We start from the raw sequence: 22,046 nt of genomic DNA on the forward strand, positions 1-22,046 counted from the left end.
ATAAGCGCATTGTCTTCGCGTAATCGATTTTTCGAGGTTTATGAAATCGAAGCACAACTTTTCACTCTATTACCGCCCAAACAATGTCCGCGATGAATATTTATGAACGACACGTCGAAATGATTTATTTCTGGTTTACAACTTTAGCTCTTCCCGGATGCTAATTTGAGGTAATTTCCTCGTAAAAATCGAATTATGCCCACAAACGCGTCAAAGGGGCAAAGGTCGACAGATGAGTGGGAGTGGGAAAAATTAATAACAGAAAAATCGCGGACAGTGGTGAGCAGAGCCCCCCCTGACCTTGGTGACCCCTCTGGTTCATTTCTTTGATTTATCACCTCTCATGATGTCGTTTCCAATCAATCCCGAATTAATTCCATTCGATTTCTCACGAATCGGAATGATGCACTCACGATTACTCGGCATAAACCGCAATTAGGTTTGAGTAATAATCAAGGCAGCCATGACAAACGGAAGCATGAGCGATTGTCGACTGTCACTGGCCGCTGCAGGTGGTTCAAATCGGGCTAATTGAGTGGCCATCGAATCATCTCGGAAAAAATCATAAAATCGTCGTGCAAACAGGTGGAAATGGGACTGATGTTGCGGTCAGATTTCGAATTCCTCGAACGGTGGTACCATTTTTTGTCGTAATGGACTGGAAGGACACGGGGGGTTGTCACAAACGTCATTATTATACGAAGGATGTGTTGTCATGGTTGTGATGCTATTTCGTCGTCTTTTACTCAGGTGTAATAATTTAGACGCGCTTGGCAGGCGATAGCGAGACTCTGATTTATTTTTACTGCGAGGGAGAAATAACTTACGGAGTTTCCATTTTCAAAAAATTTTACCAAATTTTAGGAGATTCTTTGTTTACGAGCCATTACATTTTAACGGACGGGACACAAATAATTAGATTGTATTTCCAGTTTTTACCAACAATATCCATAGAAATGAATTTTTCTTTATAGGAACTTAGTACAATTAGAGCCACATTTTTAAAATTTAAAATACGAGCAGAAAAAAGAAATACAAACTGATGACGGACGGGACCCACATTCCCACTACTATTTTTAAGTAAAGGGTGGAACCTGTTGAAATTTTTGAAACCATAGAACCAATGTACAATGTGCAATTTACTTTTTCTTTACGCATAACGGACGGGACAAAAAAATCTTGTGTGTGAAAATAGCTCAGACAGGTTTTAATTATTAAAGACTTTAACAATATTAAAGTTAGACAGTGGACATTAAAAATTTTTGGTTTTGTTTAACAACGAAGGAAATAAGAACAAAATTTCATGTTTGCGATCACGGACAGGACAGCAAAAGTTATTAAAATCATTTTGAGATTTCGGTGTCAGGTAGCATTTTTCCTGGACTGGCTGTTATTCATTTATTGCAAAGGGTTAAAGAGCTGTGATGTTTTGAATGAACTCCTGGAAACAAACATTTTGACAAAAAAATTCCAGTTTTTACTAACAATATCCGTAGAAATGTATTTTACTTAATAAAAACTTAGTACAATTAGAGCCACATTTTTAAAATTCAAAATACGAGCAGGAAAAAGAAATACAAACTGATGAAGGTCGGGACCTAAAAATGACCTCACATTCCCACTACTATTTTTAAGTAAAGGGTGGAACCTGCTGAAATTTTTGTAACCATAGAACCGAAGAATCAAGCAATGTGCAATTTACTTTTTGTTTACGCATGACGGACGGGACAAAAAAATCTTGTGTGTGAAAATAGCTCAGACAGGTTTTAATTATTAAAGACTTTGACAATATTAAGGTTAGACAGTGGACATTAAAAATATTTGGTTTTGTTTAACAACGAAGGAAATAAGAACAAAATTTCATGTTTGCGATCTCGGACAGGACAGCAAAAGTTACTAAACTCATTTTGAGATTTCGGTGTCAGGTACCATTTTTCCTGGAATGGCTGTTATTCATTTATTGCAAAGGGTTAAAGAGCTGTGATGTTTTGAATGAACCCCTGGAAACAAAAATTTTGACAAAGAATTTAAAAATTTGGATAAAAACGGATTTTTTTAACTTACGGAGTTTCCATTTTCAAGAAATTTTACTAAATTTTAGGAGATTCTCTGTTTATGAGCCATTACATTTTAACGGACGGGACACTTTGCACAAATTTTTAGATTTTATTTCCAGTTTTTACCAACAATATCCATAGAAATGAATTTTTCTTTATAGGAACTTAGTACAATTAGAGCCACATTTTTAAAATTTAAAATACGAGCAGAAAAAAGAAATACAAACTGATGACGGACGGGACCCACATTCCCACTACTATTTTTAAGTAAAGGGTGGAACCTGTTGAAATTTTTGAAACCATAGAACCAATGTACAATGTGCAATTTACTTTTTGTTTACGCATGACGGACGGGACAAAAAAATCTTGTATGTGAAAATAGCTCAGACAAGTTTAAATTATTAAAGACTTTGACAATATTAAGGTTAGACAGTGGACATTAAAAATTTTTGCTTTTGTTTAACAACGAAGGAAATAAGAACAAAATTTCATGTTTGCGATCACGGACAGGACAGCAAAAGTTACTAAAATCATTTCGAGACTTCGGTGTCAGGTAGCATTTTTCCTGGAATGGCTGTTATTCATTAATTGCAAAGGGTTAAAGAGCTGTGATGTTTTGAATGAACCCCTGAAAAAAAAATTTTGACAAAGAATTTAAAAATTTGGATAAAAACGGATTTTTTTAACTTACGGTGTTTCCATTTTCAAGAAATTTTACTAAATTTTAGGAGATTCTCTGTTTATGAGCCATTACATTTTAACGGACGGGACACTTTGCACAAATTTTTAGATTTTATTTCCAGTTTTTACCAACAATATCCATAGAAATGAATTTTTCTTTATAGGAACTTAGTACAATTAGAGCCACATTTTTAAAATTTAAAATACGAGCAGAAAAAAGAAATACAAACTGATGACGGACGGGACCCACATTCCCACTACTATTTTTAAGTAAAGGGTGGAACCTGTTGAAATTTTTGAAACCATAGAACCAATGTACAATGTGCAATTTACTTTTTGTTTACGCATGACGGACGGGACAAAAAAATCTTGTGTGTGAAAATAGCTCAGACAGGTTTTAATTATTAAAGACTTTGACAATATTAAAGTTAGACAGTGGACATTAAAAATTTTTGGTTTCGTTTAACACCGAAGAAAATAAGAACAAAATTTCATGTTTGCGATCACGGACAGGACAGCAAAAGTTACTAAACTCATTTTGAGATTTCGGTGTCAGGCAGCACTTTTCCTGGAATGGCTCTTATTCATTTATTGCAAAGGGTTAAAGAGCTGTGATGTTCTGAATGAACCCCTGGAAACAAAAATTTTGACAAAGAATTTAAAAATTTGGATAAAAACGGATTTTTTTAACTTACGGAGTTTCCATTTTCAAGAAATTTTACTAAATTTTAGGAGATTCTCTGTTTATGAGCCATTACATTTTAACGGACGGGACATTTTGCACAAATTTTTAGATTTTATTTCCAGTTTTTACCAACAATATCCATAGAAATGAATTTTTCTTTATAGGAACTTAGTACAATTAGAGCCACATTTTTAAAATTTAAAATACGAGCAGAAAAAAGAAATACGAACTGATGACGGACGGGACCCACATTCCCACTACTATTTTTAAGTAAAGGGTAGAACCTGTTGACATTTTTGAAACCATAGAACCAATGTACAATGTACAAGTTACTTTTTGTTTACGCATGACGGACGGGACAAAAAAATCTTGTGTGTGAAAATAGCTCAGACAGGTTTTAATTATTAAAGACTTTAATAATATTAAAGTTAGACAGTGGACATTAAAAATTTTTGGTTTTGTTTAACAACGAAGGAATTAAGAACAGAATTTCATGTTTGCGATCACGGACAGGACAGCAAAAGTTACTAAAATCATTTTGAGATTTCGGTGTCAGGTAGCATTTTTCCTGGACTGGCTGTTATTCATTTATTGCAAAGGGTTAAAGAGCTGTGATGTTTTGAATGAACCCCTGGAAACAAAAATTTTGGCAAAAAAATTAAAAATTTGGTTAAAAACGTATTGTAAATGAGAAAACTAACCCTATATTAAGTATTATGTTTGGAAAGCTTTTTTAATGCACTATTTTTCTCAAAAAGATCCATGATTTTTCATTAGTAATTTGCGAGAAAATTGCAAACTAAAGCAAAAATTTAAATAAAATTCATAACTTAACAACTATTGAGAATTTAATGCTTACTTTTTTCCACGCCAACCGAATTCTTGTGCGTCACACGAAATTTATAAGCGGTTTTTAACTAATAATAAAATAATAATAATAATAATAATAATAATAATAATAATAATAATAATAATAATAATAATAATAATAATAATAATAATAATAATAATAATAATAATAATAATAATAATAATAATAATAATAATAATAATAATAATAAATGTATTGAATTAGAGCAAGCCTTGAAAATGAAATGAAACTTTAGCCACACCGTGCGACCGTAAATAAATGGCTAAAATGTGGCTAAAGTTTCGCACAGTTTGTTCTAAGTCAGTAGATTTTTGATCTCATGGTATTTGTTGCATTATTCATTCATATTAAGTAAGTAGATTTTATAATTCATTTGTTCGATCAATGACAACGTAGGTATGAGGCGTGCTGAATTTTCCAATTTACTAAATAATTCTTTTAAATAAAATTTATCTTCTTTATTTTTGCAATAACAGGGTAAAATCGCATATAATCCTAATTTATTAATAAACACCTACAGATTTTTTTAAATCGCTTTACATGAGTTTGTATAACATGCCTTACTTTATACTTTATTAAACAGGACATAATCCTTGAAATATTTTCTCTTTACGCTAATATGCTTTAAAACATGTCACCTTTAAAAAAAACAGTGATCTAGTAGTATTATTGTCTTATTTATTAGCACAATTTTTGTAACTCGAGACAAAGAGCCGAAGTTCCGGTTCATTAATGCAAAATTCCCCAATTATGCATATTTCCTTCCACTCAATTAAACTCCTCGTGCAAAACTTCACCTCGCGTTCCACTCCTGCCAAACCCAATTGGAATTTATCGTCCGCCGATGGCCCAAAAGCTGGCATACACAAATGAGCGAGTTAACATCTGATAAGAGACTTGTATGACAACATTTCATAAAGAGGGTCGCTCCTAACAATTGACGTGCGCTTCACTTTATATTTTTCAAGATTGGCCTCCGATAATTACCAGAGGCGGCTCGTCACCAATTTGGGCCACCTTCCCCTACGTCCTGGTATTCAATTTCCGGGAGATTTTTACAGATTTGGTCGTTTTATCAAAGCTTGTGAGAGCAATTTGTATTTGGGATGGGAGATTGTGTGAGGGGAAAAGGGGAGTCCGGGCCTGGGGCGGCCCGGTCCGGCCCTGGCGCAGTGTCATTTTCGTGTTATTGATGGCCGGGCCGCGACGGTTGGAGATGGTATCGGAAGCCTTTTGTTTCGACAATCAATTATCTCTAAGTTGACTGCGGCATTTTAATTTAATTAGGGTGTATTATGTGGCGCATTTCTCCAGAACTAACCGGCCGTTTAGTTGAACCAGATTACATCATTGGGATATCGGTTTAAGTATGCGTCTCTGTCATCTCCAGCTATGTAAATGGGACCAGAACCATTGCTGTTGTAAACAGGTAGTTTGATGGGACGTTGCGGACAGGCGCTTTTTAATTTTTAATTGAGAAGAAAGAAACCTGATGGGCCTGTTCGAGCACTCCGTCAAAACATTTTGCCACGTTTAATGGACACTTGCGATACGTTTTTTCGAGAATTCGGCGTAATTGGATGGAGGCTGTGCTGTGGTCATAATAACAAGACGAATGACGCGTTTAACGTTTTTTAATTGCGAGGGAATTTTCTTTGTTTGGGAGATAATTACTCGGTTGCTCTAATTAAGAAATAAACGCCCAAAATGGGAAAATTGACCTTGGTTTTGACCAGCTGGTGCAGCATAATTTTATTCAACATGCTTTTATTACAAGAAAATTGTTTTATTCTAGTTTTAAGTTTTTTTATTGTTATTTTTTATTATTTTTAACGTTATTTTTGCTTCCCCAAATCGCGTTTTTGTTAATATTTTATGCTCTTATGTGCTTATTTTGTACCTTAATTAAGCTTCGAAAAATTCGAAGTTTAATTTTTTGTTTGGAATTGTCTTTATTGTGAAAATTTTTGAAAAATTAAAAATTTTATGTTTACATCGTCATATCTTCCTTCTGGATAAAGCTTGAAATTTTATTTTTTTGCAAAAGATTTCTCAATAAATGTGGATTTTGAAGCAGCATAATTTTATTCAACATGCTTTTATTACAAGAAAATTGTTTTATTCTAGTTTTAAGTTTTTTTATTGTTATTTTTTATTATTTTTAACGTTATTTACGCTTCCCCAAATCGCGTTTTTGTTAATATTTTGTGCTCTTATGTGCTTATTTTGTACCTTAATTAAGCTTCGAAAAATTCGAAGTTCAATTTTTTGTTTGGAATTGTCTTTATTGTGAAAATTTTTGAAAAATTTAAAATTTTATGTTTACATCGTCATATCTTCCTTCTGGATAAAGCTTGAAATTTTATTTTTTTGCAAAAGATTTCTCAATAAATGTGGATTTTGAAGCAGCATAATTTTATTCAACATGCTTTTATTACAAGAAAATTGTTTTATTCTAGTTTTAAGTTTTTTTATTCTTATTTTTTATTATTTTTAACGTTATTTTTGCTTCCCCAAATCGCGTTTTTGTGAATATTTTGTGCTTTTATGTGCTTATTTTGTACCTTAATTAAACTTTTTTATTTCATCTTTAACACTGCTTCTCAGAAGCCTCTTATTTCCTTAGATCCTTTAATTTCTTTTCCTTCTTTTCTAAAGTTAGTCCCCGAAAATGAAGATCTCAAATCCTTGGTCACTAATGTCTTGAGTCTTGAGTTATTCTTAGAATCGTGTTTTTTGAAAATGTTATAATCTGCTTTAGTTCTTTTGTAGTTTTTTTTTAATTTTAAATCCTCAAATTCTTTGTCAATGATATCCTCAAGTTTTCAGATTTAATTTTAAAGCATTTGTTTTTTTATTAGTGTACTGTATCTTAAAATCCTGTTTTTTAAGTGCTGTGCTTTCTTTTTATTATCTAATGTTGTTTCTCAAATTTAATTCTTGAATTTTTTTTCAGAAGTTTTTTTTAAGTTTCAATTCAAAGCAAAAAATTGCTTGGCACTTTAATTTTTTAAATCTTCGCGTCTTATTATAATTTTTTGAGTTTAACACTGTTTCTCTCAGAAGCGTTATTTCCTAAAGTTGTTTGTTTTTATTTTTTAAATTTATTCTTCCAAAATTAAGTTCTCAAATTCTTTGTAATTGAAATCATAGTTGTTTTTCTGCACTTTTTCGTTTCTTGTGTTATTTCTCAAGTTTTAAGTTCTCGAATTCTTGTCACTCACCTTCATATTTATATTTCATCGTAAAATATTCGTTTTTCTTTAAGTTTTTAACACTGCTTCGTTATTTCTTAGGTATATAAGAACTTTTTGTTTGTTCTTCATCTTATTATCAGTCCTTAAATTTATGTTTTCCAATCCTTTAACACTATAATACCTTCAAATCTTCTGATTTTTTTCTAAAAACTTTTCTTTTATCATTAGCTTTAACAATGACTTTTAAGATTGTAATTTTTATAAACTTGAAATTTTTTCCTTTTTTTATTACTACTACTTTTTGTTGTTTTTAATTTAATTATTATATTATCTGATATTTTAACTTCTTACTAATACTTATTTTAAAAAATCCAGATTTTATCTTAAGGTAGTAGGAGCTTCAAATTATTTTTTTCTACAGTTTTTAATATGCTGAATAATAGAAAAATTCAAAAAAATCATAGCCTGAGAGATAAAATAAAGTACTAGTATTTAATAGCAAACGCTGAATTCTGTACCATCATAACATAAGTATAGTTTTTGATATAAAAGTAGTAGAAATTCTTCTTACGATTTTCTTTTTTTTTATTAATGTTTTACTTGGTAAATTTATTAAGACCTTGCTGTGTATTCTTTTTACTCTTAGTTTTTTAACTTTATGTTCTCAAATCTTTTATCTAGAATTATCTTTTTACTTCTCATATTATTTTCTTTTTGACTTAGTTTCATGGTTGAGGAAAAAGGGATTATCAAAGCCTAGTATGTCGGTTTAGTTGGATTCTCCTCTTTTTTTTAACGGAGTTACTATGTACATTGTTTTTTACTTTCTATTTTTGTCAGTTTACAATTTATTATCACATTTTTAACAATTGTTTATTATCTTGTTTGCTTTTGAAAAATTTGCCTTTTTTGACTCCGTTCCAAAAAATGATTTCCTTGCTTGGAAAAACACTAATGGCATTCCGTGCGCAAACCCGTATTGTTAATTTATAATCACTTGACACAAAAACGGAGAAAATTGATTCTAATTGAAAATAATTAATCACAAACCTGCCGTAAATGACATACAACAGGATTTCCGCTAATTAGCGATTAATTACCGTTGTAATTGCAACTTTATTGCAATTACTTCTTGTTTTAACTTAACATTTGTGACTCAATTTGGGCGCCACCTGTTAACCACTAGCGAAACCTTTACCATCACACCCGGGTAACACACCCAGAGAAGTACACCCCATGCCAACTCGATGTCGCCGACTTTCACTTTCTATTATTTTTTCTGTCAATTTTACAAAAATTCTGTAATAAATGGAATTGCGTTCAAGGCCGCACGCAATGCATTCTGTCTCTAAACGGCACTGAATGATAAATAATAAATTACTTTCCCCGAGTCGAAAATACCTCAACCGGTTCTCTGAGGTCCCTCAGCGTCAGTTTACCTCGACGTTGATACCCATTTGGGTGTCTTTCCCTTATCGTCCGACCTAACGTTTCTTATCAGTCGCAAAAATGTGCTCAACAACGACGATCTTGCATCTCTTCAACAATTCGAGATTACTTATTTCTAATAAATCTCAGCACGCGATAAGAAAGTTGAGTGTCTCAACTCGAAACGAGATGAGATTTGTGCAATACCGGCTCAAAACGGGCGGTTTACCCCACCTGGGGGGGCAGATTACCCAGGATGGGGACATTTTCGACATCAGCAACGTGGACCACTCCATACCCAACACCCTGACCAAGTTCCTAGCCACCGGCGATGACGTCTACGAGAGGGCCAAAAGGTGACGACTTTGCATAACAATTGCTTGTTTACCGCACTTGGGAGATAATTATTAATTATTTATACCTCCTGTTTGAACCAATCAGGGCCGTAAACGTGTAAATTAAAAAAGCATATTTGTCCTATCGCTGTTTCATAATCCGGTACTTCCAGTATATCGTTTACATACGGATTATGAGAACCTTACATGCAACGCATGTAAATTAATACAGTATTTACAATTATAAATTCTTGGTTTTTAATCCAGTTCTTTATATTAATAAATCTAATTTGGTCTAATCGTGTTGATAAGTTGTGACAATAAATCTCCCGTAAATTATCCGCGACATGTAGAATTATATTTTTCAAGGCCAACGAGGTAAACAAATTTTTGATAGCGTCTCAGCCATAACAATGACTGTCCATGCTGTCATAAATATTAATTTTTTGGTCATTTAGACCAGAAACGTTTGCATGATTTATTTTAATAAATTTTGCCATACTTTAATGTCACTACAAACCTTGGAAAAAAGATTAATAAAGTCAAAAAACATGTCCAAATTATTTACTCATATTTTTTGAACCACTGTGTATTTTTGATTTTTAATAAAAGTAGTCTGTAACGAACTGAATCTTTTACAAATGGGTAATTTTGTTTAAATTTTTAATAAGTATCTTAAAATTGTTGCAATTATTATTGGTCACGCAACGATATTTTGCAAGGCCAATTGAATAACGTTTTTATTTTGATAGGATGAGCATCCTAATCAACAAAAATTGATAAACAAATTCCATTTATGTTGCCCTTCTGTTTTATTATTTTGTGTTTCTTGTACGCCAATTAATTTAAAGTAAAATCGGCGACACAATAGGTAATGAAAATAATTAAATAAACAATTTAATTTTGTTAAACAATTTTTTACAGAAAAGTTGAGCAATTTTGCAACAGTAAAACAATGTTTTAGAAATGTATTATGCAATTTTACTATTTATCAATTAGTAGTTTGTGAAAAATTTAATTGAGTTGTTTTGAATAAATAGGTGAAAAATAATAATCTGTTTGGTTTACTAGATAATAAAAAATGCCATAAGGGACCGTAAATAAGTCAGTTAATAATTACTAAATTGTTAAAAGCTTAATTATTTCTATACTAAGCTGTCGAAGGTTTTTTATAGATTTGAGTTGTTATGCAACCAATTCTACACTCGTGCATTTTTTTCTCCTACTTTACCGTGACGACTCTTAACAAAAACTTTTTTTTTAAATAAACTATATTTGTAAACTGCGCTATAAATGAATAAAACTTAGTTGATATCTAATTTTCACTCGTAATTTAATTTCACATAAAACATCCCTTAAACAGGATAATCGCTTCCGGCAAATCCGTCATCCCTCTCAAAAACGTGGACCTCCTCCCCCCAATAATCAAACCGGACAAAGTGGCTTGCGTGGGCCTCAACTACTCCGGTCATTGTGACGAACAAAACATCCCCCACCCCCGTGAACCCATGTTTTTTAGTAAATTCTCCTCAACCATCGTGGGGCCCTACGACACCATCCAACTGCCCAAAATAAGCAACGTGAGTATAGCCCCCCAAAATTGTCAAATTTTAAATTAATAATAATAATAATAATAATAATAATAATTCAAGAGTGTCGACTGGGAATGTGAACTCGCTGTGATCATAGGCCGCAAAGCCAAGGCCATAAGGCAAGACCAAGCCCATGATTACATCTTCGGATACACAGTGGCCCAAGATATTAGTGCCCGAGACTGGCAGAAAAAACGAAATAATGGACAGTTTCTGCTAGGCAAAAGTATGGACACGTTCTGCCCTTTGGGCCCTGCGGTAGTTACGAAAAATAAACTAGACCCCAACAACTTAAATATCAAAACTTGGGTCAACGGCAAGTTGAAACAGAACGGAAATACGAAAGAGATGATCTTCAAAGTCGATTTTCTCGTCTCGTATTTGTCACAGTAAGTCCATTTTTCCCACATATTACTTAATTAATGTGCTATTACAGGATTGTAACACTGTACCCCGGCGATGTGATCCTCACGGGGACCCCTTCCGGGGTCGGCATGCACCGCAGCCCCCCTGAGTTCCTCCACAAAGACGATATCCTCGAGAGCGAAATTGAAGGAATCGGCAAAATGAGAAACATTGTTCAATAAATTTTTTATCACAACTTGTTTGTTTATTTCTTTAACCATCATCCCACAAAATGTCTTATCACTTATAAGTCGCAAAAGTGTGTTCAACAACAATCTTGCATCTCTTTAACTCGAGATTATTTATTCGTAATAATAAAGTACAACACGCGATAAGAAAGTTGGGTGTTTCAACTCGGAACGAGATGAGATTTGTGCAATACCGGCTCAAAATGGGCGGTTTACCCCATCTGGGGGGGCAGATTACCCAAGACGGGGACATTTTCGACATTAGCAACGTGGACCACTCCATACCCAACACCCTGACCAAGTTCCTAGCCACCGGCGATGACGTCTACGAGCGGGCCAAAAGGTGACAACTTGCACAATAATTGTTTGTTTACCGCACTTGGGAGATAATCAGGTTAGAGGGCCCGATCGATAGTGCGTAAATGGGGCGGTTTTATTAATTTTTACCTTTGATTTGAACCAATCGTAACGTCCAAATTAAAAAAAACAATACACAAATATATTCATATCACATTTATCGCAGTTTCAATCCGGTACTTGTAGGATTTATGAAATTGCATTTTTTTATTCCAATTTGTCGTATTAATAAATCTAATATTTTGGCGTATTTATTTAATCCTGTCGATAAGTTGTGACAATAAATGTGCCATAAATTATTCAGACATTTTTTCAAGGCCAACGGGGTAAACAAATTTTTGATAATGTTATTTAGTGTTTGTGTTGTAAATATAATTTTTTAGCACAGAAACATTAAAAATGTTATTTTTGCATAATTTTTTGACGTAAACGAAACCATAAACCCAGAAAAAAAGTTAAAATATGGCGAAAAATAACTACAAATTGGCTTCTTTCTAGGACATATTTTTTGAGCACTCTGTCTAATTATTGCAAATTTCATAAGCATCTCATGGTTGTTTTTTAATAAATATTTTATTAAAAGTAATTCTGTTTGTTTTTTCTAACAATATCTAGTTGAAATTGCTCCAAATGGATCGTAATTTCTATTGGTCACGCAACTACGTTGTGCAAGGCCAACTGAGTAACGTTTTTTATAGGACGTAACATCCTAAAATCATATCGATTAAAGATTTTTTTTCTTTATATTTTTTTGTTTCTTGTACTCCAATTAATTTAAAATAAAATTAATGACGCAATAGGTAATGAATATAAAATGAACAATTTTTCAACAATGAAACATTATTTGGTATTTTTTTAAATTTGGAAAACCGTTTGCTTGGCAGTTTTTCCACAGCTGTTGACACAATGTAAGTGTCTTCTTTTTTTTTAATATTATACAAATAATAAGTACAAATAATATCTCAATTTGTGCAATCATTTTTACCGGTATTATAAGAAATCTATCGTTATTGTTAAAATCGCCTCTTATCTACTGCTTATTTCATGAAAAAATGACATTTTATCGTCTAGAGGAATAAAGTTCACACCATTTTTTTTTGTTAAATTGTTTAACCTTTATTTATAACTGGCACTAAAGTTGTTAATTTGTTACTTACGCAAAATAAAAAAAGTATTATGATTGTATTTGTCATGGAAAGTATGAATATTATTTGTAAAAAAATAGGTAGCATTGGTTTTTGAGTATTAAATAGCTCAGATCCCATCTTGTCTTATTTGAAAAAATGCCAGAAGAACTATAAATAAATAAATCACTCTTTGATATGCAAATATCTGATGATTTCAACACCTAATTGTAATAAGCAGAATAATCGCTTCCGGCAAATCCGTCATCCCCCTCAAAAACGTGGAACTCCTCCCTCCAGTAATCAAACCGGACAAGGTGGCTTGTGTAGGCCTTAACTACTCGCGCCACTGCGATGAATTAAACATCCCCTACCCCCATGAACCAATAATTTTCAGTAAATTCTCCTCAACCATCGTGGGGCCTTATGATAAAATCGAGCTCCCCAAAATAAGCAATGTTAGTATGATAGCCCCCTAAATTACCAAATCCCCCTATTAAAAAAAATTAAGAGCGTCGACTGGGAAGCGGAACTCGCTGTGGTCATAGGACGCAAAGCCAAAGCCATAAGGCAAGACCAAGCCCTTGACCACATTTTCGGCTACACTGTGGCCCAAGACATCACCGCCCGAGACTGGGTAACAGCCAGAAACAACGGACAGTACCTCCTAGGCAAGAGTATGGACACTTTCTGCCCTTTGGGCCCGGCAGTAGTGACGAAAAATAAACTAGACCCCAACAACTTGACCATCAAAAGCTGGGTCAACGGAAAGTTGAAACAGAACGGAAACACGAACGAAATGATCTTCAAAGTCGATTTCCTCGTCTCGTATTTATCACAGTAATTTTGTTTCCTAATATAAAGCGTTCATCCCTAAATGTGCTATTACAGGGTTGTTACTCTGTACCCCGGCGATGTGATCCTCACAGGGACCCCTTCCGGGGTCGGTGTGAACCGCAGCCCCCCCGAATTCCTCCGCAAAAACGACATACTCGAAACCGAAATTGAAGGAATCGGCAAAATGAGAAACACAGTTCAATAAAAATTTTATTTACAACTAGTTTATTTATTTAACAATTGGGCACTGTCCCACTTGGGGGCACAAAAACCTTGGGCTTTCGCGCACTGAGGGGGTACTCCTCGCGCGTGTGGTAGGGCTCATAGGGGTCATCGACGTAATACCGTCGTTTGGTCCAAAAGGGCCCTGCCATTTTATCCAAAAGGTAGCTCTGACTGGCGTTGCACATGACGTGCTGCCTCAAACGGCGCTTGTTAGCCCCACTTTTCTTCCACAGCCTTTTGTGGCGCCCACACATTGTGCGGATCCAGGCGCCCCAATGCAGCCGGTAAAACCTCCGTCTCACTGCCTTAACCGACTTGCAGCGCCCCCGATTAAGCCCCAATTTAATCAGGTTGCGGGAGCTGACTTGGAAGAGCTGGGGGCTGGATAAGAGACTAGGTTTGGGGGCTGCGATCGTTGTGGGGATGACCGATGTGATGGTGCGCACAAGTGGCACGTTCGCGACCACATTTTGGACCAGGGGGGCCCTTGTAACGAACCGCGAGACTGGAATTAAAAATTTCAACATTTTTCTAGTTAGGGTTTTAGTTTCGTTAGGTTTGTGACGTTACGTAACAAATGAGTGGGACAAGGATGGAAATATGGGAATTTGGGGGATTTAGCGTCTTGACAACTTAAAAAATACCGCATAACTTAACCTTAGAATTCGCAACCAAAAACAAAAAAATCGAGTTAAAGTAATAATTAGGGGTCAGGTTGGGCGTTTTTGTGGGTTTTGTGACATCCTGGTTGAATCTGGGGCGATTTTGGGGCCACTTACACGAATTGAGGACTCTCAACATTGATAATTCGAGTGATGTCTGCACTGTCAAGCTAACTGCAAGGAGTATTTTTGTGTTGTCTGATTTTGCTAAAACCGCTCCCAAAGTGGCTGCCCCAGAAGATGTTAAGAATTGTAGGAAGGTTCCCGTCGAAAAATCTCCAAACGGTAAGCCCCTCTCGTCATAAAGCTAAATCGAGTGGTTATGTCATCTCGTGACTTGGGCGCTTTACGTAATTGCCGGCTTCTTGCAGAAATCCCGTCGAATTTTGGAATTCAAATTGTATAAGAGTGTGCGATGTTACTCGAAGGACGTGTGTCCGCCCCCGCCCCCCAAACGAAAAGACAAGTCCAGTTCCGGTGCGCTGTACACCTTGGGGGCACTCGCTTTGGTCGGTGGTGCCACAATCGGTTACGCTAAATACGACCCAGACTTCCGCAAGACTTTGGGCGAGTACGTCCCCTGGACCGACGACGTGATCAAGTTTGTGTTCCAAGAGGAGCACAGTCTACTTGACTCGGCTTCGGGGGTCTACGAGGACGTGAAGAAGTCGGTCTCGGGGCTGCTGACGCAAGAACAGCGCAAGAAGAAAGAGGACGTGAAATTAGAACAGAAGCAATACAAAGGTAAGCGACTAACGCGCGCTTTGAGTGACTAACCCAGCCTCCGACAGCCCCCCAGCCAGTGATACCGGCACTTGAAGACACCAAGGTCCCCCAGGAGGGGTACACGGAGATCCGCATCGAGCAGAAGGACAAGCGCGATGTCGAAATTGGTACTAATATCTCTGCTTTGATTTTTATAAGTAGCTCATTTCTTTCCTATTATTTAAAATTATTATTATTAAAACTAAAAGACATATACAAAGTTCCAGTGTTGTAAAAGATAGGTGTAATACGTGTAATGAACCGTAAAATTCTCTGGAACAAACAGTTTTGCCCTAAGACTTATAACGAATTTTTCGGGTGAAGAATGGACAAATTTTTAATTTTTTTTTTATTTTTTCTATTATGGCTGAACTATTTGAAAAGGTGGACTTATTTTAATCCCTACCTATGCAAAATGATCCGGGGAATCGATTGGCATCGAGAAAATTGCCAAATTCTCAATAGTTTTTTAGTTATGAATTTTTTAAAATTTTACCAATTTTTGCATTTAGCAGCAATTTGCTCGAAAACTATTAGTCGGAGTACAATAATCTTTTTTGAAAATAATAGATAATACAAAGAGCTTTCCAATGATAATACACTTCATGGGGTTATCTCTAATAGTTCCGGAGCTATTGCTCGAGAAATACTCCGGGTACCCAAAACCGACAAAAACTGCGACGAAAATTGAAAAAATCATACATCAAAAAATCGAACATTTGGACAACTTTAGTGGGTTGTTAAGACATGTAGAGGTCCATAAAAATTTGCTGAAGTTAGTTTAAAAAAAAAAAAATTTCACCTCTTTGAAGGTAAGTTGTATTACTCAGGAAATTTGAGCAAAAAAATTGAAAATTTTAAATCTCGTGAAAAGTTGGTATAATACAGAAAATGAACCGCTGAATTCAATGGAACAAACCGGATTGCTCTACGACTTTTAGTTTTTGAGTTATGAATTTTTTTAATGAATAAAATATTTCACTATGACAAATGGCTACCCTAAATTTAGGCAAAAAATTTTAAATTTTTAATTCTTGTGAAAAATTGATATAATATGTAAAATGAGCCGTAGAATTCAACGGAACAAACCGCAATGCTCTACGACTTTTAGTTTTTTTTTTGTGAATTTTTTTAGTGCAAAACTTTGATCGCCTCTGTAGCCGGAACCGTTACCCGGAGCGGCTCCGGGTTTAATCGAAAAAATAGAGAAAATTAAGCGCTATCAGATGGATTTTTGTTTGTCGCTCTAAGTCTTTTAGTTTCCGAGAAAAACGCAAAAAAAGGTTTCCATTTTCACTTTTTTTCAATTTTCAATCGCCAATTACGGCGAAACTATTAAAGATATCGAGAAACGGAAAAATGGAGAATAACCGGAATAAAAAACTCTACAAAATGACATAGGACTCAAGGCGATATCTCGCAAAAAATTTTTCAATTTTCAAACGCCGATTACGGCCAAACCCAAAGAGCTAGAAGAAAACAGTTTGTTCCATCGTAAAGAGCACATCAAAATCTATAAGATAAAATAGGTTTCATTTGATTTTGAGACACTTTAAAAATTGACCGATTTTAAGGGGGGGGTGTTAACTTTTTTTAAATTTTTTTTATTTTCTCATTTACGGCTAAACTATTCTAAAAAATGGAACTGTTTTGATCCATACTCATGCAAAATGATCCGGGGAATCGATTGGCATCGAGAAAATTGCCAAATTCCTAATAGTTTTTTAGTTATGAATTTTTTAAAATTTTACCAATTTTTGCATTTAGCAGCAATTTGCTCGAAAACTATTAGTCGGAGAACAATAATCTTTTTTGAAAAAAATAGATAATTTAAAGAGCTTTCCAACGATAATACACTTTATGGGGATTATCTCTAATAGTTCCGGAGCTATTGCTCGACAAATGTTCCGGGTACCCAAAACCGACAAAAATTGCGACGAAAATTGAAAAAATCAAACATCAAAAAATCGAACATTTGGACCTTTAGTGGACTTTTAACAACTTTAGTGGGTTGTTAAGACATGTAGAGGTCCATAAAAATTTGCTGGAGTTAGTTTAAAAAAAAAAATTTTTTTTCACCTCTTTGAAGGTAAGTTGTATTACTCAGGAAATTTGAGCAAAAAAAATTGAAAATTTTAAATCTCGTGAAAAGTTGGTATAATACAGAAAATTAACCGCTGAATTCAATGGAACAAACCGCATTGCTCTACGACTTTTAGTTTTTGAGTTATGAATTTTTTTAATGAATAAAATTTTTCACTATAGAAAATGCCTATCTTAATTTTTAGCAAAAAACTTTAAAATATTAGATCTCGTTAAAAGTTGGTGTAATACACAAAATGGGCCGCTGAATTCACTGGAACAAACCGTTTTGCTGTACGACGTAAAAGTCGTAAAAAAAACTAAAGTTTTGAGTTATGATTTTCGGGTTCGAAAAGTATCGAAAAGGTCCATAAAACTTTGCTTGGTAGGTGGCGAGGCCAAGGTGCCCCCTGGCGAGGTCTCCGTGCCCGAGTCGCACCCCAGCAACTTGGCCGAACTCGAGGCAAAAATCTGCGACGCTGCCACCGAAGCAGTCAATTTTTACAACAAAGCTGTCTACGACCTCCGCGTTTATAACGGAGAAATAAGCCAGATTTTGGACCAGTCCGTGGACCAGGTCAAGCCTCCTCAATGGGAGGCCCTCAAAGCCAAAACCAAGGCCAAGAACGAGTCGGTGCGATTGGCCGAAGAGAAGGCAGCTCAAGCGGCCCAAAACGTCTCAAAATTAAAGACTCTCCTAACCAAAACCTCCGCAGCCACGAAAGAAATGGTCAACATTAACATCGATAAAGTCCAAGAGGACATTGACGCGGCCAAAGCGCAGTACGAAATCGAGAGAAAATTGGGCTCAATCACCGATAAATACTGGGAAAAGGTCCAAAAGGCTAGACATCATTTTTGCGAAGAGTTGGAATCGCTTTTCCCCGCGATCGATATTTACAATAAAAAGTTGGAAGTGAACGAGGCCGACTTGGATTTGTTTATTTTACACGCGTATTCCGTTGTCTTGTATTACCAAAAAGAATTGGCAAAACTGGAAACTGTGGCGCACGAGAAATTGCAGTCGGCGTTGGATGCGGCACGAAGAGGCGGCTTTGAACCACTTGGCAAGGCCCAAATTTGCGAAGCCATCGAAGAGGAGAAGCGGAAATTGACTCTGTGCTTCCAGAAACAGGTTGGTGTAACTGCACTTTAAGTCCAAAAAAAATATATATATATATATATATATATATATATATATATATATATATATATATTGCCAGATATTATCTTTTTCATTAGTTTTTAAATTTACGTAAATACCGACTACTGATTAGTAAGTGATTGAAAATAAATCAAAATAACCAAAATTATTGGTTACTTTGTTGCCCTGGCCACGATTTGATCGACATGGCGCAGCTATGTTGCAACAAGGCCGAAAAATTCGGTTTTTTTTTTGAAAAAATAGGGCATTTGTTTGTTTTTTTTCAGTGTCTCAAGTTGCGAAAAGAGGCCGAGCACGAATTGCGCGAACAACTCAAACGCCAATCGCAAGTTTTCGCCGACCACTTGGATGAAGCCGTGACCACTCGTGCGCTCGAAATCGAAAGAGTATTGTCCCGAAAATTCGACGAAGAAATGGAGAAGGAGCGTTTCAAGCATAAATCGCAGTTGGCGGCGATGGTGGGCCGGATGAAGGGACTCGACCATGCGTTTAAAGGTTTGTATGCAAGACAAAAAAAGACGCAAGATTTGAATTTGGTATTTAGCGCGCGATGCGGCCGATAAAGCCGCCAAACAATCGCAAGTGTTGTGGGCGGCGTGTCAGGCGTTGCTAAGGGCGATTAAGACGGGCTGTCCGGGGATTCCCTGGAAGGATCAGTTGCGGCCGTTAAGTCCCGAGATCACGCTTGTGCAGAAGGCGGCAGCCAAAGGGGATGAGTTGGTGGAGGCGGTCATTAACGGCATTCCAAAGGAGGCGAAGGAGCGCGGGGTGTTCCCGGAGGATGCGCTCCGGGAGCGCTTCCTGAAGGTGGAGGATGTGGCCAGGAGGGTGGCGCTAGTGCCCGAAGAGGGCGGGGCTTTGCCGTTGCATATCTTGTCGTATATCCAGGCATTTTTCCTGATTAAAAATCCTAGTCCTATACCACAGGCGGAGCTCAACGATGAAGCCGTTGATTTTAGTCAATTGAGCACGAATGAGATTTTACAAAGGGCTAGGTAAGGGTGCGAAAATGTGAGAGGTTGTTGTATTTATTACTTTTTTGCACAGATATTGGTTAGATCGTGGCGATTTCGCCCAAACGCTTAAATATATGAACCTATTACAAGGCGCTCCCAGGTCTATAGCCAGGCAATGGATGAACGAAACGAGGATTTTGTTAGAGACACAACAAGCTGCCAACACTTTAATGGCACATGCGGCGTCTAGTGGGCTTTTGCATCTCTAATGTTGTATAAATCATTAAATTAAATAGTAACAATTACAGTTTTACTTATTTATTATTGTGCTTTCGATTTATTTTTTCATTGTTATCCTCTGTATATTTTTAAACCGGTACTTCATCAAGAGTGTACAATAAAGACAGTCCTTGTTAGTCGGTGTTTTATTACAACCCCATTCCTCTTCCCACTTCGTGATAGCCAGTGTGAAAGAAATGGAAACAGTCAATTGAAAAAAAAACAAGATCAAACAAAAATCTCAAAGCCAGAGGTTATTTTGGATACAAATTCAGCAGAGTACATTTTTTTGTCCTTCGAGCCGGATAAGAATGTAACCACAATCTATAGTTATTACAAAAATAGAGAAAAATCTTAAAGATTCATTTTTTGGTTCTTCGAGCCGGATACGAATTTGAAATAATAAATCTGATTCTACAAACCTGAAAAACTTCTGAACAGAAGGGAGTTTTTAAAAATAAACAAAGTTTGAAGTGTTAAAAATAAATGGATAGGGAAGCGAATAAAACAAATCATTTCGATTCATTCAGTAGTTTATTCACATCCAAATCGTATCCTCTTGAACTACCCGGACCTCAAAATATCGCTCAACTCCTTCATGTTGCCAAAGGCCGTCATAATCTCCTGGTTATTCCTCTTCTCCTCCTGGAACTTGTCCTCGGCTGCCATCTCCCTCAGCGCCGGCAGAATCTCCTTCAACAGCTGATACTTCTGCAACCCTTGCATAAGCCACCCCCTCACATCAATCAACTTATTTACCTCATTATTCGCAAGACTGCGCTCGTCTGGTCTTGAAGGGAAAGCAATAACCGCGTGGAAAAACAACACAGTCAAAAGCACGGCGGCATTGCCCCAATTAGCGCGCATTTTCGCAATCTGGAAAGCAGGAAAACCAATCAGACACTGAGACAAACGCACAATTTCCCCTTTTTATAGCCGCCACGAGCAAGGCTGTCGCCTGTTTGCAAACCATTAGAAATAACAAGAATCGGGAACAAGTGTTTATTTCGACAACACAATTACAATTTTGTCACTAGACGAAACGGAGAATTGCACATCTCGAAAAGGGCCTCGGTCAGAAACGCGCTTCTTTTACTTTTACACAGAGTGTTCAAGGACGTCAAGGGTTTGGCACGCTTCAGGAAAAACTGGCAATTTTCCTGGAAATTTCGGTCAAAAAAGTGGCGAAAGGCGCTGTAACTTACCCCGTTTGTGAGACAGGGGGCCGTAAAAGCGCACGCAAGCCCCCATAATAAAAGAAAAATCACAAAACGCATGACTCACCTTGATCAGCAAGCGAGGGTCTGGCTGCAAGGGCCAAAAATTCCCTTTTTGTACCTGGCGTTATCTCGTTTTCCCCGTTTTCCGGTAAATTAATTGATAAAAGGGATCAAGGGTTATTTTTAGCTTTTTCTTCGCTAATCTGGGATTTCCTCATGCGTTTGTGATTTTACACGTTTTGGCAGATGGGTCAACTCTTGCGGAACCTTCCGTTACACATTTTTTCCATAAATTTTTATGTATCAACTATTTTCATTCATTTATAGGAAACATAAGGACGAATCAAGGGAGATTATTAAAATGCTATTATTGGTTACAGTTATTTTACCAACGTATTTTTCAGCATGACTGACGATTTTATCGTGAATTTAATTATCGGAAATTCTTGTATTCCATTAGCGCGCCTACGTGGCGATTGTACTAAAAAGGGGCTCTTGAATTTTATTAAAATATGACAAATCTTGACACACAGTGAGCCATAAATGTTCACTAGCATTTTTGGGACCTAGGGTTATTTTAGAAAACTGTTTTTGGCGTTTTTTGATACTAAAATGAACCAAAAATTATTAAATTAGGGATTTTTCTTATTGTTTCTCACTTTTTAGGTGTTTTTAGTATGTTGTTACGCGAGAAATTAGAAAAGAAAATATTTTGCAAAATCAAAAATACTCCAAAAAATCACCAAACTGTTTTTTTGGGTACGCAAGCGAGTCAAAAATTTCAGTAATACTTTTTTTTTTACAATTTTGGCATTTTGTTTAACCAGAAATGCGATTAAATTTACGAATTTCGTTCAAAATTACCCGAAAAATGAAAATATATTTACATATTTGTTTTACCTGTAGTTTTTCAGAGACGCATTATTTCGCAAAAA

General features: G+C 35.8%; 5 protein-coding genes across 6 annotated transcripts; 3 read left to right on the forward strand and 2 right to left on the reverse strand.

Annotated features, from left to right (window-relative positions):
• The first annotated feature begins 8,891 nt into the window (after positions 1 to 8,891).
• LOC663626 (fumarylacetoacetate hydrolase domain-containing protein 2A) lies at positions 8,892 to 11,447 on the forward strand. The gene is made up of 4 exons (XM_969664.5): positions 8,892 to 9,275; positions 10,618 to 10,834; positions 10,907 to 11,235; positions 11,283 to 11,447. The coding sequence occupies exons 1-4, from the start codon at positions 9,001 to 9,003 to the stop codon at positions 11,431 to 11,433; spliced, it is 972 nt and encodes a 323-aa protein (XP_974757.2). The 5' UTR covers positions 8,892 to 9,000; the 3' UTR covers positions 11,434 to 11,447.
• Positions 11,448 to 11,490: 43 nt separating this feature from the next.
• Positions 11,491 to 13,977, forward strand: LOC135265252 (fumarylacetoacetate hydrolase domain-containing protein 2A-like). The gene is made up of 4 exons (XM_064354616.1): positions 11,491 to 11,782; positions 13,162 to 13,378; positions 13,432 to 13,760; positions 13,812 to 13,977. The coding sequence occupies exons 1-4, from the start codon at positions 11,616 to 11,618 to the stop codon at positions 13,960 to 13,962; spliced, it is 864 nt and encodes a 287-aa protein (XP_064210686.1). The 5' UTR covers positions 11,491 to 11,615; the 3' UTR covers positions 13,963 to 13,977.
• Positions 13,955 to 14,891, reverse strand: mRpL35 (mitochondrial ribosomal protein L35). The gene is made up of 2 exons (XM_969694.4): positions 14,762 to 14,891; positions 13,955 to 14,487 (listed from the first exon to the last, which is right to left on the reverse strand). Exons 1-2 carry the CDS (start codon positions 14,781 to 14,783, stop codon positions 13,991 to 13,993), a joined length of 519 nt encoding a protein of 172 aa, XP_974787.2. The 5' UTR covers positions 14,784 to 14,891; the 3' UTR covers positions 13,955 to 13,990.
• Mitofilin (mitofilin) lies at positions 14,788 to 20,028 on the forward strand. Of its 2 annotated transcripts, XM_969707.4 has the most exons (7): positions 14,788 to 14,929; positions 15,016 to 15,388; positions 15,436 to 15,537; positions 17,881 to 18,626; positions 18,923 to 19,151; positions 19,201 to 19,651; positions 19,704 to 20,028. In XM_969707.4, exons 1-7 carry the CDS (start codon positions 14,885 to 14,887, stop codon positions 19,879 to 19,881), a joined length of 2,124 nt encoding a protein of 707 aa, XP_974800.1. In that variant the 5' UTR covers positions 14,788 to 14,884; the 3' UTR covers positions 19,882 to 20,028. The 2 variants fall into 2 exon arrangements, with proteins under 2 accessions (XP_974800.1, XP_008198305.1); XM_008200083.3 differs by lacking the exon at positions 15,436 to 15,537.
• Positions 20,029 to 20,406: 378 nt separating this feature from the next.
• Positions 20,407 to 21,338, reverse strand: LOC103314327 (uncharacterized). Its single transcript, XM_008200086.3, has 3 exons — positions 21,176 to 21,338; positions 20,651 to 20,767; positions 20,407 to 20,602 (listed from the first exon to the last, which is right to left on the reverse strand). The coding sequence occupies exons 2-3, from the start codon at positions 20,756 to 20,758 to the stop codon at positions 20,456 to 20,458; spliced, it is 255 nt and encodes an 84-aa protein (XP_008198308.1). The 5' UTR covers positions 20,759 to 20,767; positions 21,176 to 21,338; the 3' UTR covers positions 20,407 to 20,455.
• Between the last annotated feature and the right edge of the window lie 708 nt (positions 21,339 to 22,046).

Source organism: Tribolium castaneum, chromosome 2 (genome assembly GCF_031307605.1).
Source record: "Tribolium castaneum strain GA2 chromosome 2, icTriCast1.1, whole genome shotgun sequence".
Lineage (NCBI taxonomy): Eukaryota > Metazoa > Arthropoda > Insecta > Coleoptera > Tenebrionidae > Tribolium > Tribolium castaneum.

What these genes read in the sequence shown, in the direction of transcription:
- LOC663626 (XM_969664.5), top strand. Translation starts at nt 9,001, where the DNA reads ATGTGCTCAACAACGACGATCTTGCATCTCTTCAACAATTCGAGATTA. An exon ending in GTCTACGAGAGGGCCAAAAG is followed by an intron (nt 9,276 to 10,617) that starts GTGACGACTTTG and finishes TCCCTTAAACAG; the next exon opens with GATAATCGCTTCCGGCAAAT. An exon ending in CTCGTCTCGTATTTGTCACA is followed by an intron (nt 11,236 to 11,282) that starts GTAAGTCCATTT and finishes GTGCTATTACAG; the next exon opens with GATTGTAACACTGTACCCCG.
- LOC135265252 (XM_064354616.1), top strand. Translation starts at nt 11,616, where the DNA reads ATGAGATTTGTGCAATACCGGCTCAAAATGGGCGGTTTACCCCATCTG. An exon ending in AGCTCCCCAAAATAAGCAAT is followed by an intron (nt 13,379 to 13,431) that starts GTTAGTATGATA and finishes AAAAAAATTAAG; the next exon opens with AGCGTCGACTGGGAAGCGGA. An exon ending in CTCGTCTCGTATTTATCACA is followed by an intron (nt 13,761 to 13,811) that starts GTAATTTTGTTT and finishes GTGCTATTACAG; the next exon opens with GGTTGTTACTCTGTACCCCG.
- mRpL35 (XM_969694.4), bottom strand. Translation starts at nt 14,783, where the DNA reads ATGTTGAGAGTCCTCAATTCGT. An exon ending in GTTGAGAGTCCTCAATTCGT is followed by an intron (nt 14,488 to 14,761) that starts GTAAGTGGCCCC and finishes TTTTAATTCCAG; the next exon opens with TCTCGCGGTTCGTTACAAGG.
- Mitofilin (XM_969707.4), top strand. Translation starts at nt 14,885, where the DNA reads ATGTTAAGAATTGTAGGAAGGTTCCCGTCGAAAAATCTCCAAACG. An exon ending in CAAGCGCGATGTCGAAATTG is followed by an intron (nt 15,538 to 17,880) that starts GTACTAATATCT and finishes TTTGCTTGGTAG; the next exon opens with GTGGCGAGGCCAAGGTGCCC. An exon ending in GAGATTTTACAAAGGGCTAG is followed by an intron (nt 19,652 to 19,703) that starts GTAAGGGTGCGA and finishes TTTTTTGCACAG; the next exon opens with ATATTGGTTAGATCGTGGCG.
- LOC103314327 (XM_008200086.3), bottom strand. Translation starts at nt 20,758, where the DNA reads ATGCGCGCTAATTGGGGCAATGCCGCCGTGCTTTTGACTGTGTTGTTT. An exon ending in GCAGTCTTGCGAATAATGAG is followed by an intron (nt 20,603 to 20,650) that starts GTAAATAAGTTG and finishes CAAGGGTTGCAG; the next exon opens with AAGTATCAGCTGTTGAAGGA.